This window comes from Furipterus horrens, unplaced genomic scaffold (genome assembly GCF_987537825.1).
Source record: "Furipterus horrens unplaced genomic scaffold, mFurHor1.1.pri manual_scaffold_2, whole genome shotgun sequence".
Classification (NCBI taxonomy): domain Eukaryota; kingdom Metazoa; phylum Chordata; class Mammalia; order Chiroptera; family Furipteridae; genus Furipterus; species Furipterus horrens.
The window spans coordinates 77696584-77714640 of NW_028327172.1; the positions used below are offsets into that span (position 1 = coordinate 77696584).

Below are 18057 nucleotides of genomic sequence, written 5' to 3' on the forward strand. Positions count from 1 at the left end.
CTCCACTCTATGCCATGAAAATACAGGCCACAAGGACACAAATCCTTACTAAAAAACAAGCCAACTGTGTACTATTATCAGGCTTTTCTCAGCCTTTCATCCTATTTGAGGCTCTCTTAAACTCATTTCCTGATTGCAAAACTCAAGCAGCACCTAGAAAACTACTTCTATCAATTTCAACATCACTACACCTTCACAGCTCATTTTGGTTTATGTAACATGACCTTGCGATCAATACTGAATCCAGAAATGTACAATACACAGGGTTGAGCAAAAGTAGGTTTACATTTGTGAGTTTGCAAAAGAGTTTATTCTTATATTATTGTTCATTATTTATTGTGTTATTTTCCATACAAACAACTCTAAACCTACTTTTTCCCCATCCTGCATAAAAGGTACTATATGAAACATTTTTGAAGCCTAGTTTTACACTCTGGTAGAAGAGAAAGTCGATTTATAGCTTGAAAGCTGTTTTATTAGGAAATATTTCCATAATTTAATCCCTTTTTACAAAAGGTCCTTTCGCCATGATGATTTTCCTCACATGCATTACTCACACAACAGTTCTCAAAATGCAAATTTGTTATTAAACAGTTATAATTTCAAATGCAACACAGCTGCTCTGACTAAATGACATTATGCTTTGTTTAGCATAACAATGGCTAAGCTAGTAACAAGAATACATAAGAAGTTCTCTGCTGACATAACAGTGACAGGAATGAGAGCGGCAGTACTTTAGAGCAAAAGTTCATTATAATCAAATATGGATTTTCACAATTATCTTTAATTTTCATACATATATAACATATACATTTTTACATTTTATGAGTAAAAATCCTTCAGGAAATACAACTTTGAATTGCAAATGTAAAACGCTATGGCCTGAACCCTTTTTTGTCCCCCCAAAAACAATTATCATCACAATTTGTTTGGAACATAATTATTGAAATCCAGCAAAAATGACAGAGCAACACCTTATGACAAAAATAACATTAAATTTATCCAAAATTTTGTTTAGACATATTACATCATGCTACTAGTAAATTAAAGTTCCCATAACATTTATATACTCACAAAAACTCAGTAACTACATTACCTGCCATATTGTCTAATATATTTGAGCCCCAATCTCCTTGAAACACCGATGTTAAAATGCTGTCAAATAAATGAAGTTCCTTTGTGCCAACAATTTTGTCACGAAATAAGCGCTGTGCTTCATATGCTACAATTTCTAATACATAATCTAGTGAATGGTTTGAAGATCCTAAAAAAAGCAAAAATTTTTGTAATTGTAATAAAATTCAAATGATTTTAAAATGATCAGTTTCAACATATTAGAAAGAAGTAGAGGATAGGAATCTACATACCATAAATTTGGCAGCAGGTAAAGAGAAAAAAAGAGAGAGAAATGTTTAAATTCTTTAGGCTAACAAGTTGGTTAAATTTTTTTGATTATTTAAAGTATACATTAAGTATTACTATCTCTAGTTGTTCAATTAAAAATATCAACTCCAAAAAGCATTTAAACATGCCTAGGCTACAAAGAATAATAATTTCATTTTTCTCAAAATCATGTTTTAATCATGATAATCATAAATACTTTAGATGAGAAAATATAATAAAAAGTTATAATTCTAATGTTTAAATTTAATGTTTATTTAAATTTCTGTTAGTGCTACTTTATTTAGTTTTTTAAAATACCATAAATAGTTATAATATTCATTTAAAGTATCTATCACAAACACATTATATAGTGTAAAGACACACACATACACATGAACATACACATTGTGGCACTCTAAGAAAAAAAAGTGATTTAAAATCATGAAAGCAAAACTTACCTCCTTCTAAATCATATCTGAATAAGCCAAGAACCCACTGGGTAAGGATGCATGGAGTAAAAACATAGTGACTATAATCATCAACTGTGAATTTGGCCCGCACCTGAAAAAGAAAATACAGTAAATCATCTGTCTGCTTTCTTAATGATACAATCATGCTATAAATTTTTCAGTCACTATAGACTCACAAAAATGCCAATTTCTACCAGTGAATGGAACTGTATTTCAATTTAATTGATTTTGTTAGTTATCTTGTATATTATCTTTTATGCAGTTAAAAACATTATCTAAGTAAGCATGGTTGATCAAAGTCCTCAACAAACTGCTAAAGGTTTCCATAGCAAAAATAAAAAGGTAAAAAAATTGTTTCTAAAGAAAGAAATTCAAACCTAACCTTTATAAAATGGTGGTTGCAATTCCAAGGCACCCACACACCTAAGTAAGATCTATTTTCTAATAGTGGGAACCAAAGGGCTAACTTATGTTCAAGAAGCCACTGAACTTTTTTAACATATCAAAGTGCCACTTTCCAATATATAACCAGTAAAGAGCCTGTCCTTTCTACTCTATGGACAGAGATATTGTTCTTATTCTCGCCTTGATCACTGATCATTTGAATTAATTTTTTTAAATAAGTTAATTTATTTTTTTAAGATTTTATTTATTTATTTTTTAGAGAGAAAGAGAAACATTGATGTGATGGTCACCTCTTATACATGCCCCTAACCAAAGACCAAACCTGCAACCCAGGCATGTGCCCTGACCAGGAATCGAACTGGTGACCTTTCATTATTCAGGATGATGCTTAACCAACTGAGCAACACCAGTAAGGGCTACAAAATAAGGAGTTGCCTGCTTTCTAATTTATTTTTCCCTACTTCTGCTAGAATACTATAAAAAACATCTTCCAGAAACACTTTCATAACTTTCACATACTATTCACTTTACCTACGAAGACCTTTCATCACCAGTTACTTTGTAAATTTCTATTCATTTTTTAAAATTCAAATCACATTTCAGCTCCCTTTATCAGCTACCACACACAACAAGGTTATTTAGTCCTCTTCTAAGCTTTCTTTGTAACTTGTGCCACTGTTGTTATACTTATGACACTGTATTAATAGTTTATTTATATGACTAGGTCCCTCATTAGACTGTGAAGGTCAAAAGAATAGAGACTCAGTTATCTTTGCATCCCTAGGACCAGCAATAGAAAGATAATGTCTTCTGCCATCCTTAATGCGTATTTTCAATATCACCCCACGTTACCAAGGAAGGATATATTACACATTTCCTCACAGGTAAAAGGAAAGACATAAACATTAAAAACTACTCTCAGGTTTGAGGCCTAGAAGACAGAAACTAATAGAAGTTAGGAGAAAGATCTAGTTTTGTAAAAAAGATGAACTCCATTCTAAATATTCTAAATTTGAGCTAACAGCAGAATAACCATCCATCCACTGATTCATTCAGTCAACGTTTATTGAGTGTCTACTTGAAACTGTGCCAGGGGATTTAATAGTGAATAAAGAATGAAGAGCATCTGTACTCACAGACCTTACGCTCTAGTTCAAAGGACTAATAAATAAGAGGAACAGAAAGCCTGGACATCAACACAGGTCAGGATTAAAGACAGTCCCTTGCAAGTTATACAAATAGACATGAAAATTACAGTATACTCTAAATAAATATATACCTGTTCATACACTTGTACCATAGATCCTGCTAAGAGGTAAATTTTTGATGAAGAACCCCAAATAGAATGATTCTTCAAATTTTTATGTAAAATTGGTTCCAAATATGCTCCATAAATTGTCTGTAATTGCTCTCTTTCTGGGTAACTAAAAAAGAAATAAATATAAGAAAGAAGTTGAAATAAATCATTATTCTAAATTATTATTTTTAATTTTAAGTTATAGCAGTGGTTTTCAAACTGTGCCTCTTTGATACCAACAAGATTTACTTAGGGGCTAAGACCAAGCTCAATGTCCCTATTCTCACTTCAACCAAATTAGATCCCATATTATCTGTTTTCAAATACTGAGGGTCCTAATGGAGGATTTCAATGGAATTACTTAAAAGCATAATTGTTTGAAAAACCATTGATCTTAGAAAGGACTAAAGGAAAGTTTTGCTTAAGAAAAAGCATTTTGAGTTATGTAGAGCCTATACATAGAACAATAATACACCTCAGAACTATAAAAGTAGAATACAACAAATAAAGTCAAACTCTCCCAAACTAAAATCTATCCCAATACAGCTTAATTGGTGGCTGAAACATTTCTGAAAGAATGTTAATAGATGGTTACAATTAGCATGAAAACATAAAAACTAGATTTTAAAAGGCAAAATATAACAGAGGAGACAGTGCCATAACCATAAATTCGAAAGTCCTGTAACAATTATAGACCATGGAAATGGGTAGATGTATTAGGAATAATGCTATCAGCTATTAATATAATCTAACTCTTAATTTTCTTTAGATTTAAATTCTCTGTTATCTTCATAAAATTTGGTAGTTTTTGTTTTATGAAATCATAAAACATTTAAATCTAAAATATACCACTCTGATTCCTCATATTGATATTTTAGAACACAGACAAAACAGTTCTATTTATTTCTAATATATAAGAAGTATTGACTAGAGCCTTTATTATCCTAAATTATTGTCTATAGTTTGAGAAGAGTAGGGAAAAAACAGTATCAGAGTTTAAGTTTGACTATTTGTATACTCTACATTTTGAAGAAGTATCATTAAAATGGATGCCTTTAATAAAATGTAAATATGCCCCCTCCCCAAATTAAAACACTAAGATACATACTCTATAGCACAAAGACGAACAATAGAGGTAAATCTGGTAGTCAGCTTATGTCTTCCCAGTCTCCCTCCAGCTGACATAGAAGCCACAATATGAACATTTTCTAAACCAACCCATTCCAAATTTTCATCATAAAATCCTTGATATGTCAATACCTATTTGAAAATAAATTTAAAAATACAAGTTTAACGGTTAATATTTTATGATCATGATATATTTTTACGTAAAATCCAATTGTTTCCTAATGAATGCAATCATCATCATCCACCTAACTCAAAAATTTAAAATTGAAATATTGCTTAAATTCTTATACCATTGAAAAATAATACTGTTCAAGACTGTATTCAATGAATGTTAGCTGAATTATCATTTTTAAAATGTTTCCTCTCTAAAAAAACATTAAAATCCATGTGATAGTATAAATTCACAGCAATTATTTTTAAAAATGTGAAAGAGATCAGAAAAAATGTAAAGGAAATTTTTGTTTTTCTCTATAAATATTTTATTATATTTTGCAGCTATGTAGTATAGGTAAATTTGAAGACATATAAGCATAATAAGTTCTAATTTAGAATTTAGGGTTTCTAACATGATATAAAACAGATAAATAAAATCTTCCACACTGACTGAGAAGGTATTATCTCCAATACCTACACAGGCAAAAATGGAGACTAATAAACTAAAGCAGCCAGAAGGGGACATGGTTGAGGGAGTCTAACTCCAGCACCATCCTCCCCTTCTGTGTTCCTCCTTTTAGGAATAAAGGATATGTGATTGGTATAGAGTAAATGCTGTTTTCATTCTTCCTGCCATGTATCAATTCGATGTAATACTAACTTCTCAAAGGAGAAAGATCCAAGAAAGTAGACCTGGAGCAAGACTGAGGTGCTTCAATAATTTAATTTCCATGACACATGTTAGATAAAACTGGCTCTAAGGAGCAAAGACTTTTCTATCTACGAGAAAAGTTAATGAAACTATTTTGGTATCCAATTACATCAAAACACTTCAAGTAGTAAGACTCACCTGTTGTAGGAAAGCTACCAAAGTACTGGTTCCCCATTTATCAGGTTTGGGTAGGTTGATATCTTTTAAGTACAAAACAAGTCTTTCACAGTCTTTTGGTCTGTATACTCGACCAGTATTAGTACTGATTACTATGCAAGTCTGGCTCAATTTCTGCAGAAGATGCCGAGATGTAGTCTGTGCGCTACAGTGGACTGTAGCAATCTGAGTGGACCGAAGTTGGGAAAAAGCATACCTGAGCAGCATCCTAGGAAAGATGTATAATAACACTGACTTTGAAAATGCAACCAGTAAAATACCTAAAATCAATATAAAATTTGTTTCATAAATATTTCATTAACTAAATAATGTATGATGGTGTTTAAGGGGGAAATGGTAAAACATGGATATGGTAACTTTTTCATTTTTAGACTGGAAAAATACATTCATATTTTAAGAAGATCTTGGGACTTATTTAGCAAAAAGAAAAAAAAAACAAAGTTTACAGAAATAATCTAGTTTGATCAAGTACATATTAAGGACACCAACAGTTTCCCTACAGTTGAAAAAAAGATTTTAGATATTAAGTTCTCCAAGTTTAGAAAAATTACTATGAGTTTATAGAATTCTTTAATTACTACTAGAAATGTGAAACTAATAATCCATGCCTCCTTTATCTCCAGAAACTATACTCAGACACTAAAAATAGACTGAATCCCACTTAATCAAAAGCTATTCTCAAATAGAAAGCTAACATCAAGAGTCACTTTTTATAAATAAAGCAAATGCTAATTTGTGAATATCTAAGATATTCATTTTTTGTTTTGATTTTATGAACAGATTATTTGTATAAGCATCTTCCAGATTACTCTTTCCATTAGAAAACATATAACATGGCAGGGAAAAAAAAAAACATATTCTTCTTTATAGTCATATTATTGTTACAAGTATAACAATGAAAGAGTCCCTTCATGAAAATGTAAGTGCTAGTTTAACCGAAAAAAGGAAACAAAAGCTGTTAAATCATTTTAAAAGAGAGAAACATACACTCACAACATGCACCTCCATTGACATTTTTATGCTCTTACCCTTTGCCACAGCCTTCTGGTCCTACAAGAATAAATGGCTGTGTAGTGTCAGAACTTAACCAAGGTTTGAAGTAATCTAGACCTCGTTGCATGTCAGGAGTCTGAATGACTGGAAGTGTTTGGCCATTACTGAAATCATCAGCAGTCAAGTTTTCTGGCTTCTTTAGCACATAAGATGCTAATCGTCCTTTACTTGAGTCATAGTAGGTGTCCATTGGTTTGTGAGAGTCTGGAGGAGATTCTCGCGCCCAATTAAAAACCTGAAGAGGAAAAGCCTAGACAAGTTTTCGTCTACTCCAGAGTATGTAAAATGATAATTCTTTAAAGTAAATGTCCCAAAGTGAAACAGCTTAGTTCAGAAAAGTTCACATACTATAAACCTAGTAAATATCCCTTATACTTAAAGTAAAATTTTATCTCAAATACTATTTTCTAAATGATCATTTAAGCAAATGAATGCCATCTAGTTTACATATACACAAAGGTACAAATATAGTCAACTTTTAACTGAGTTCTTGTGAACTCTAAATTATAAATTATGCAATGTAGAAATCCTAGCCCTTTCAGTCCCACCATATTCTGGTAGTGCCAATTCCAGTCACTGCTCACTGCTTTCAACCTGTGTTATTTTCCCAGATATAAGGCAGAGAGTTAGACCCTAATGCATCTTGCTACTCTTCAACACCTTTACTCTGAACTTCGGCAAGAGACTATCTTCCCAAATGCAATATGTAATATGGCAATGAGGGGTAACAACGAGAAATTCAATATCTGGCAACAAAATAACCCTGGAAAGGGAAACAGAAGAGCAAAGAAGAAACAGAACGATAAAAATGAAGAAACATAATATTGGAGTCAACTCAAAGGAATGTATGTTCAATTATTTTAACAGAGGGCAACCAAAAGAAATCTCTTAATATGTAAAATTCAGTTTTATAAACAACTTAGGTAAAATATACCTTTACATTTATTTAAGCAAATATTTATAATGATTAATTCATCCTAACAATCCTAACTGCTAAAACTATTCTGGTTAAACAAATAATTTTTAAAATATATTATTCTAAAATTAAAAATAAATAATTACATTTATTCATACAGCTAAGTAGGTTCAAAATGTCTAACAACAAATATTTATTCCAAATTTTAGCCTATTAAAATATAATTATATAAAATTTTAATAATATAAAATACAAACTAGTTCAAAAGAGAAAATAAGTATACATGCGCATGTATATACATGTGTGTATATCCATTATTATTCTATTGAACGCATAGTTTCAAAATTAAAAAGTTCTGTACCTTATATTTACAGGTAACTGTATTTTGGCAATTAAGAGTTAAAGAAATTTTTTTTTCTAAATATAGACTGAATATAGGCTTTAAAATATTTTACCTCTTTGGTAAATTCCAGACGTGATTTCACGTTCAGATTTCCACCAAGTCCCCTTATGAGATTAGTAATAAATTGATCATGATTTCTGCATCCATGTAGATGTGACAAACCATTCATTATAGTCCCAACTAAACTTGTTTCTATCACATAGTCATTCTGTTGGTTAAAATCCACAATGCAGACAAAAGGTAATGTATTAGTTACTCTAGAGCCATACATATTAACATTCACTTATCTTCTCTAAGGATCGTCTTTAAATTTATTCCTCTTTTCAACTTATAGGAAGTTCAGATTTCATCCAATTTATATATGCAATACAAACTTTGAAAATAAGAAATAAAAGAGTCCTCAAGTAGATACATGGTTTGTTTACTTCCTAAACAGAATACAAAAGAAGAATATAAAAGAAAAGGTAAACCAATGAGCATTGGTCTAAAAGAATGGTTCCTTTTCCTCTTGGAAAAGCAGCTAGAGGCAAGGACTAGACTGATGGCACTGAACAAGAAGGTTTTGTAAAAGCAGGTTTAAATGAGAAACCCATTTGGAACTTTGTCTCCACACAGAATTTTAAAATGAAACTTTTGGACTGAGGAGAGGAAAGGGTTCTCATTAATCTGTAGGCATTTACTGAGAACCAATTACGCACAGAATCTGTATGCAGTGCTAGCTATTTTTTAAAAAGTGACCTAAACAGAGCACTTTCATCACAGAACTCAAGTCTATTAGAGGAGATGGTTAACAAGTGCATTGAAAAAGGTTAAGTCAAATGGAGAGCTCAGGGCCTCCTTGGAAAAGGTGACACTGATGCTACCATCTGAAGAGTGAGATACACCTGGCCCTGTAGCATATGCAACGGTAAGGCATGGGTACAGCTCAGGATTTAAAGACGTGTGTGCAAAGGAAGAGTGGTTTAAGTCCGAGGTAGGCAAGGGCCAGAGTGTGCGGAATTACACAGACCATGATAAGAAGTGCAGATTTCATTCTCACTGCCTTCAAGTGTTTTTAAGTAATAGTGTAAAATGATCCGATTTGAATTTTTTAGAAAAGCACTCTGCCTGCATAATAAATATTTTTATAAGGTGGAGAAATGGGAAGAAGTGCAGGAAAACGGTGAGTAGGAATCCAACTGCTTAGGCCATGCGAAGAGTTCTAGGCTTTAAAGGCGAGATAAAGGAAATCCACACATTTTCCTCCAGATTGTCTAAATTAACACAAGAAAGCAAAACTCTAGTTATAAATAAAATCAGTATTTGCCTAGTACATTCATTATGGTGTATTTCTCAGAATCTGAACATGGTGAACAAAGTATTGAGTACAAAAGAAGGAACCCTCAATACACACAAAAAACTTTAAACAGTAACAGGGACCTGACATCAAAATAAATGAGTTTATTTTCTAACTGCATCTTCAATATCCACTCTATGGCTTAAGAATCTTATCCTGTCATCATTTCTACAATTACAAACCCCTATATATCTATATATTCCAACCAGTATCACTTGTATTTCTCATTCTTACATTAGCAACATGCAAGTAGGTGACCTCAAAGTATTTGTACTGGAGAGCCTTGTATGTTTTATGTTAATGAAAACAACATATCTACTGAAAAGGTGCTACAACACAGACATCAGGTATTTAATTGAGCACATATACTCTCGTTCATTCACTACTCTTATTAGCACACTTGGTTCTAGGGATACAATAAGGTGTATTACAGTCTTGGCGCTGGCCCTCAAGGTGCTCATCACTGAATATAAGAAATTGTAATACAGTTGAAAGACACTAAATTGCTACAGAAGAACAGAGCAGACAGCTCAGTCAGACTGAGGGCTGCTGGGAGTGGTTCTTCCCCTGAAGCATTCAAGGAACCCTATCTCATTTGCATCACTTCCCACAAATCCCTATTCCTCCATCTTTCATCCTTATAAAGTCAGAAAAGAAAAAGGTTGAGAAAACTACAGTGAGATCTCCGTTTCTCTGTATGTCTCATTTAATCCCAAAGTATCAACCTCTAAATCAAATTCAGATTAACAGAGACTTTCAAAATACTCACTGCTACTTATTCCCTTTATTTTTTCCTTTTTATTGAATTTATTGGGATGATACTGGTTAATGAAATTATACAGGTTTCAGGTGCACAATTCTACAACACATCATTTGTACACTGCATTGTGTGTTCACCACACCAAGTCTCTTTCCATCAGCATATTTTCTCTATTTTTTGTTTATATTTTCATAAAAGCAATGATATAAAAGAAAAACCAAGAGAAATTGAGAAAATGATGTAGACAATGGAATACTATGCAGCAGAAAGAAAGAAGGAACTCCTGCCATTTGCGACAACATGGATGGAACTAGAGAGAATTATGCTTAGCGAAATAAGCCAGGCAAAGAAAGAAAAATAACATATGATATCACCTGATACAGGAGACTAATGAACAACACAAACAAATGAGCAAAATTGAAAAAGAAACAGAATAACTGTTATCAGGAGGAAGGGGGGAGGGCGAGAAGGGGGCTAAGTAGGGGAAGGGACTAGCCAAAGAACATGTATAAATGACACATGGACATGGACAACGGGGTGGGGAATGACTGTGGGAGAAGGGTTGGGCTGGGAGGGGGCGAGCAATGGGAGGAATATGGGACAATTGTAATAGAAAAGCAATTTTAAAAAGTAAATTATAAGATTTTAAAATAAGAAAAAATGATGTAGAATATCTGAAAGCCCTCCATTGTCTTCTTTGCATGCTAAACTTCTATTCACACTTCAAATTCAAAAATAAGTGTGATTTCCTTTTTAAAACTTTCCTAGAAGACAGCAATACTCTCTTCACCCCATTCATTATAATTGTGATTATATTTTCACATTTATTTTCCTCCATTAGAAAAACCCTTCTCAAGAAAAGGAATTTTCCTGTTAATGTTCAACTCTCAAAGTCTTGCCTAGTGGTATGTTTGATATATTTTAGATACTTAACAAATATCTGTTGAATAAGCAAATGTTTTTAAAAAATTATAAATAACTCACCATCGTTTTTCTACTTTAGTATTAACCTGACATTATCTTTAGCATGATATATACATGAGTATTTACTGACACAGTAATATGTGATAAGATGGTTTTGCTATTAAAATTTGAAAGACATTCCAATATTCAAGATTTCTGGGTAAGCAGTGCAAGATACTATGAATGGGAGAATTAAAGTATTTTAAGACTAATATAATAAAACATTATGCCAAGAGACACAGAATGACAGCAATGAAGACATCTACTCTGTCGCTCCACCCCCCTATTCTGGCACAGCTCTACTAAAAGGCCACTATATGTAAGCAACACTCTTGATCATTATACTTCTCACTTAAATGATTAATTATGAAATAAAATGACAATTTACCTGCTTCAGAACCCATTGTAAAGCTTTTCCAAAATAATCTCCAATCCAGTTTTCAAGGTTATTCCTGTATTTAAGAGGCTGATTTCTCAACCAAGATTTTATCAGAGAATTGATATCTGTCTCTTCATCACTAGAACAGATTAACGAACACATAAGAAATTATTTAGAGACACTGTCTATTTACTTTCAAAAAATTTTCTGATCCAATAAACATTATTCTATACATGTATCTGCAAGCATACAAGAGTTGACTTTAGTGTACATCTATATATGTATGTGTGTGTGTGTGTGTGTATACACACACACACACACATGTATACACATAAAGGCATCATTTTCTATAAGAGAAAACAAATTAATTTATTAAAGTTACATACCTGTAGCTTAGCCAAAAAAAATGGGCAAACCCTTCCTACTCGAAGTGTGTTCTGCTTGTTGAAAATACAGAATCCCAAATCCCATCCCAGACCTACTGAAGCAAAAATCACTTTAACAAAATCCCCAGGTGATTCAAATGCACGTTAAGAGTTCAAGATGCACTGCATCTTAACGCAGACCTTCAAACATAGTTTGTCTTGCCATTAGCCGGATGGTTCAGTTGGTTGGCATGTCATGTCATACACCAAAAGATTGCAGGTTCAATTTATGTAGGAGGCAACTGATTGATGTTTCCCTCTCTCTCTTTCTCTCTCTCCTTCTATCTCTCTCTTCCTCCCCTCCCTCTCTAAAATCAATAAACATATCCTTGGTAAGAATTAAAAAAGAAAAGAAGTTTAATTTTTTTTTTCTCTATCCCAAAAAAGCCAACTACCTAAATTCCCATGACATTATTAAAAAAATCTATCTGAAGTAAAATATAATTCTCTTAGCAAGGCATTTAATTATATGATTAATATCTGATGACTGACACTAAATATAATGTTGATATATTATTCAAAATTATATCTTACATAATTACAGTAAAAACAACTCATAGATTGATTTTGAATTGACAAGACCTCACAAGTTCATTTTCCCTACCTTCTAACACTGATTCATAGCAACACTATTAAATACTGAGCCCTTGAATTTCTCCTCTCATATTTCTATCCAGTTTAATAAGAAAAATAAAAATGGAAAGATCAAAAGTAAATATTTAAATTACATCAGATCAGCTCAAAAAAGACAAACACAACTGTTAAGATCCTTCAGAATAAAGACCTTATCAGCAATGGCTTATCTTCTTACTGCCTAAGGCAACTACCCATCCAGGTTTGTCCAAGACACTCCTGGATTATACTAGTTACCCCAGAATAATTAACAGCAGTCTCTTTCACTGCATTTTTTATTTTAGTTTTCAATTACAGTTTATATTTAGTATTACTTTGTATTAGTTTCAGTTGTATTCTCTTTCACTATTAAAAGGTGCTCATTTGGCCTACTGCATAGCAAGTGCTGAATACTGCTGAAGAAATAAATGAAACCTACAAGCAAGATACAAGCTAATCAAACAGCAGCCAAAATGTTAATATGTATTTACATTTTACATGAAATCACATATTCATTATGCCTCTCACAAAAAATAACTGGCTCAGCAACAACTTTCAAACCTCTAAAGCAATATGTGGTATTTTTTCCAGCTAAACATCCTGGCATTCTATTTACCATTTATTTTATTTATACTGTATCTTGTATTTTAATATTTGTTATATTTATTTAATCTCCTCTGCTTGAAGGTATGTTCATAAAAACAAGCTCTGCATGTTAGTTTTACTTTCTCACTTTGTCTCTCCTAAAATGCCTAACTTAATGTCACATACACAATAAACATTTAATAAACATTTTTTAATTTAATTATAATCTTTCATTTTATTCTATTTTCCTCACAAGATTTTAAGAATAAGAATACATGAAGTAAATAAGACAAATTGGGAGATATTGTTACAAAAGCTATAAACCCAATGTTATATTTTTAATAACACCTCAATATATTAGAGTTCATGACAAGTTTAATATAAATGTTTCCTACAATACTATCAAAAAATTAAGCAATGATTTTGGAAACAATAAATTTGAACCAACTTAGTAACACTATCATGTGTCATATAGCTAACATGGCTTTAAATGGCCCTAAAAGAGGGGAACATTTTATATAAACTGGCAAATATCAAATTCTAAGTATAAATTCCAGGAGTAAAAGAAAAATTTCTAATTACTCATTTCAGGAAATAAAACTGGCTCAAATGTACATGTTCTGATATATCACTACTGTACATATCTAAAATTAGTTCAGTATTTATTTTCGCTCTTTAACTCTCTTCCAGATACGCTGAAGAAGAAAGAAAATAATAAGAGCCTTCCAATTTGTAAAATTAAAGGTTGGACCATAAGATCATTTAAACCTAGATTAGTCAAAAAATTCTGTAAATCTGAGATTCTACAAATAAAATATTAACACTTTGCTTTAAAATATTAGCCTCTAGCTAGTAACTAACATGTTCACATCTCTGAATGCATCATATTTAAATAAAAGTTAACAGAAGAAAGAAAACAAATGAAATACTTGCTGTTTCACTTAAGCAAACAAAAATAATTTAGTAGTTATGATACGACTATACTGCAGAAATAATTCAATCGCAGTAATACAAAAATTCCCTGAATGAACTGAAACGTAACAAGTTAATAAAAATGAGAAAAAAATATATATACATTATTCAAACAACACGTATTTCACTTAGCTATGAAACCAAATTAATAATTAAAGAATATTCTAACATAATATATGCAAATGCTTTTATGGTTTACCTAAGAAAGATCATTCCCATTCTAGATATTGTAGCTGGTGAGGCACAACTTAAATCATGAGTTTCAAATACAAAGTTAACATTGGGGCCAAACTGAATCCTTTCTCCACTGGGCATCGTAAGTAGTCGATTATCATCCAAAACCGAATTCAGAGATTCTATCCATTCAGGATCAATATCACCATCACAGATTATCCATGAGCTGACATCTATTTTCAAACCATGGAAGTAAAGACAGAATAAAAATAAAAGCAGTGATTATAATTAAAAGCAAGGAATTAAATAATTATTTTATCCTTTAGAAGTGATTTCCATTCACTATTACCTTTATGACTGAAGCTAAATATAAAGAACAATTTCAAGTTGAAATTTTTCATGTAAATCTGTACTACAGATGTGTTAGAGAATCCATGGATTATCTTGGCTCAACTGAGCAGACTCAGTTACATACCAATGCTCTATTTATATATGAATATATAGAATTGAAATTTCACTAAAGAAAACATAGTGTGCAAGACTTAAGTATTTCTACAACCTTGTGAGATATCCTTCAGACCTTTGTCTTCTACCATGTCATAAAATGTATGAATGCTTGTTATGTAATATCTCTTTCGGAAAATATTAAGAACCCACTCTTTAGTACCCTACATAAGAAATTTTAAATATCTGCCACTAATTTCTTTGATATATAAAAAGGTGACTTCAAAGGGAAGAAGTAGGGAACAAGTTGTATATACAATTCTTTCCACAAGACAAATCTTTTTTATCCATCCCTCTTAAAAAGAGAGTGGTTTCAAGTTGTACTTGAATCTTTGAAACAATTCAAAGAGAAAAATATCACCAATAAAAGTGTGAGCAATGAGTACAGGTAATATCTGGTTTCTACTTAGTGTAATATTATTGACTACACTGAAAAGGTAAAGACATTGAAATATTTTTAATGTGTTAAGAGTTCTTTCACTCACTGGCTTAGGAAAACAACTATAATTAAATTATAACCTAACAAAGAGTAGGGAGGCTTCTGTGATTCTGGCCAAAAACTCTATAAACACCAATTCAAAAAATTTAGGCCTTGAAGTCTACTGTTTTATGACTTAGATTTTCAAAATTATTTGTGAGGTAAAAGTGTACAGATACCAATTTTAACCCTAAATAAAAATTTGTCATCTTGTTTATTTAAGAGGTATTATGTATAGCTCAGCAATCAAAAATTTTATATTTCTTCAGGAAATCTAGTTGTGAATTTCAATTCACCCAGATTACTCTGAGTGTCTATTACAATAAAAGTTGCTACAGAGTATAGCTCAAAATGATAGCATGTTTTGCTCCCCTCCAAAGTAAGATATCAACGTATATCATTAAAATGGCATAATAGACAAGATCTATCATCCTCTAAAATTAAGTAAAGCAATGAATCAAAGACCCACCTTGAGGTTCTCGAACTACTTGGCGAGCACTATTTGTTAGAACACCATCAGACCATTCCCTCGTATCCATGTCAATATGGCCTAATAATTGATGTCTAGGCATAGCTTTGGGATTCATGGTATACTGTTTCACCACTTTGCCTGTCTTAGAAAGTGCTGCCCTTAACATTCTCCAGAGAGTTGATTTTCCAGCACCACTTGGACCAACAATAACAACTCCCATCCTCTGGCGTAGTTGTTCATACAATTCTAAAGCCTTCTTGATCTGGTAGAAAAGGAGTATGTTCACATATTATTTATGGTATACAATCATACACAATTCTGCTCTCTTTCTATAACATTTATTCTATTCCAAACATATAAATTAAGTCTTTGATTTCTTAAGTGGAAGAGAAAGCCTTAAAAAAATATTTGCCTAAATAAATGTTAATATATTTACAATGTGATTTTCAAATCCAACATTTCCTTAAAAGAAACCAGTAGGTTTTCTAAGGAATTTGACAATATAACATGTTTATTATGTTCTTCACTCACTCGTTCATTAAATATAATATTTTATTCACTTGTTCATTAATTTATATCCTGTCTCCCTCAAAAAAAAGTGTTCATTTTGAACATGTACTTGTGCTACATAAAAAGACCTACTAAAAAGAACTAAGAATTGTCAAAGTGAAATTCTGAAAATTATATTTTAAATTATATATAAAATTTATATAAAATGGGTCTATTCTATGCCAGGCTCTGTAAAAGGCACTAGGAATAAAATTGTGAGCAAAAATAGACATGGATCCTGCCTTTCATGGAGACTACTAACTGGTATTAATCACTATTAATCAAATATACAATGAAATACTAAACAATTATATACAACAAGAGTAATGAAAGCACATAACAAGGTGACCTAATCTGGACCTAAAGATTAGGGAAGGCTTCCCTGAGCAAGTGAAATTTAAGTTGAAAGATGAAAGGTAAGTTGAAGGATTAAGAATAAAGGTAGGCAATAAGGAATTTACTAGGAGAAAGGATCACTATATTGTAAAATATTTTTGACAGTTACCTGGTTGGGTATGATTTCATAATTGGCCTCCTCAAAGACTTGCTTTAATGCAGCAATCAGTTCGTCATATTCTACTTCTTTAAAGTCAATTCCAGGAAACACATCTTTGATCAGTGCATCAAAACGAGTGCAATCAGCAAATGTAAACTTTGACATTGTATTAAGCCTCAATGCTTGTATCACAATATGACTTTCATTAACTAAAGGAAAAGTTTCATTTAAAAAATATTAGTTATGAATTTAATGACAATAAAGATAGTGTTTAAGTACCTTGATATGCATTGTCAGTAATTAAATAATGCATATCAAGGTAAACACTATCTTATACTTTAATAATATTTAAAGACCTATGCTGTCACGTGAATTACCTTATCTTTTGACTGCTGAAAAATAAGTATCCCTAAGAAGAGTCATGAACTCCTTTTCATAAAATTTGAATCACAGGTATGCTCAGACTTCAGTTAATAATAAAAATTATTATAATTTATATTTGCATAGTACTTTCTTACTCTGATGTGAACTTTACAACAACTCTATAAAGGAAGTATTACTATTATTAGTCTAATTTTACATATGAAAACATTACATTTCTAAGGGTTTTAATGACTTACCTGAAAGAGTGCAGAGCAACTATTATTTTATATAGTTGGAATTTAGGCCCAAACCAACTAATTCCAGATTCAGGTATCTTTCCAAATATACCAATATTGCCTCCAGAGATTTTACATTCTATGACTAAAAAGTAACAAATGGAGCACAAATCTTTTATCAGCCTTGCTCAAAACTGGCTCATAAACCTATTTTTAAACCAAATGTAAATACTCATATGATTGCCATATTTTTATTTTTTAAGGATATTAACTGCTGATTGATAAGACAGATACATAAAGAAAAGAAACTACTTTTAGCCTGGTATCTTTCCTAATTGTTTTAATATTTCTATGTTCAAGGATATATATAAGGAGTCTTGGCTGCACTAGAGTTTATTTCAAGCACTGAACTCACAAATTAGCCATCTTTATTTACTACGGTATAGTTTCAACACTTCTTAAAAATCATCAGAGATAGACAACTGAAAAATAGTAATTTAATTACTTAACCAAATAACTGTCTGCCTTGGCATATGCGCACCTAATAATAGAGCTAAAGTAGTTTCCTTTTTTTTTTTTTTTTTTTCAGATTTAATGTGTTTTATTGATTAAATTATTACATTTGTGCCAATTTCCCTTCCCTCTGCTCCCCTCCA

General features: G+C 31.6%; 1 protein-coding gene across 1 annotated transcript in view; it reads right to left on the reverse strand.

Moving 5' to 3' along the window:
• The window catches only part of LOC150018864 (cytoplasmic dynein 2 heavy chain 1), a 283446-nt gene that overhangs the window by 201572 nt on the left and 63817 nt on the right, over positions 1-18057 (reverse strand). The window contains exons 37-47 of the mRNA XM_090265892.1: positions 16812-17011; positions 15755-16019; positions 14329-14536; positions 11545-11674; positions 8150-8305; positions 6754-7013; positions 5687-5933; positions 4664-4815; positions 3538-3682; positions 1842-1944; positions 1097-1264 (exon numbers count right to left, since the gene is read on the reverse strand). Of these exons, the coding sequence (XP_090122018.1) occupies positions 1097-1264; positions 1842-1944; positions 3538-3682; positions 4664-4815; positions 5687-5933; positions 6754-7013; positions 8150-8305; positions 11545-11674; positions 14329-14536; positions 15755-16019; positions 16812-17011 (2034 nt within the window). The remainder of the gene's footprint in view (positions 1-1096; positions 1265-1841; positions 1945-3537; positions 3683-4663; positions 4816-5686; positions 5934-6753; positions 7014-8149; positions 8306-11544; positions 11675-14328; positions 14537-15754; positions 16020-16811; positions 17012-18057) is intronic.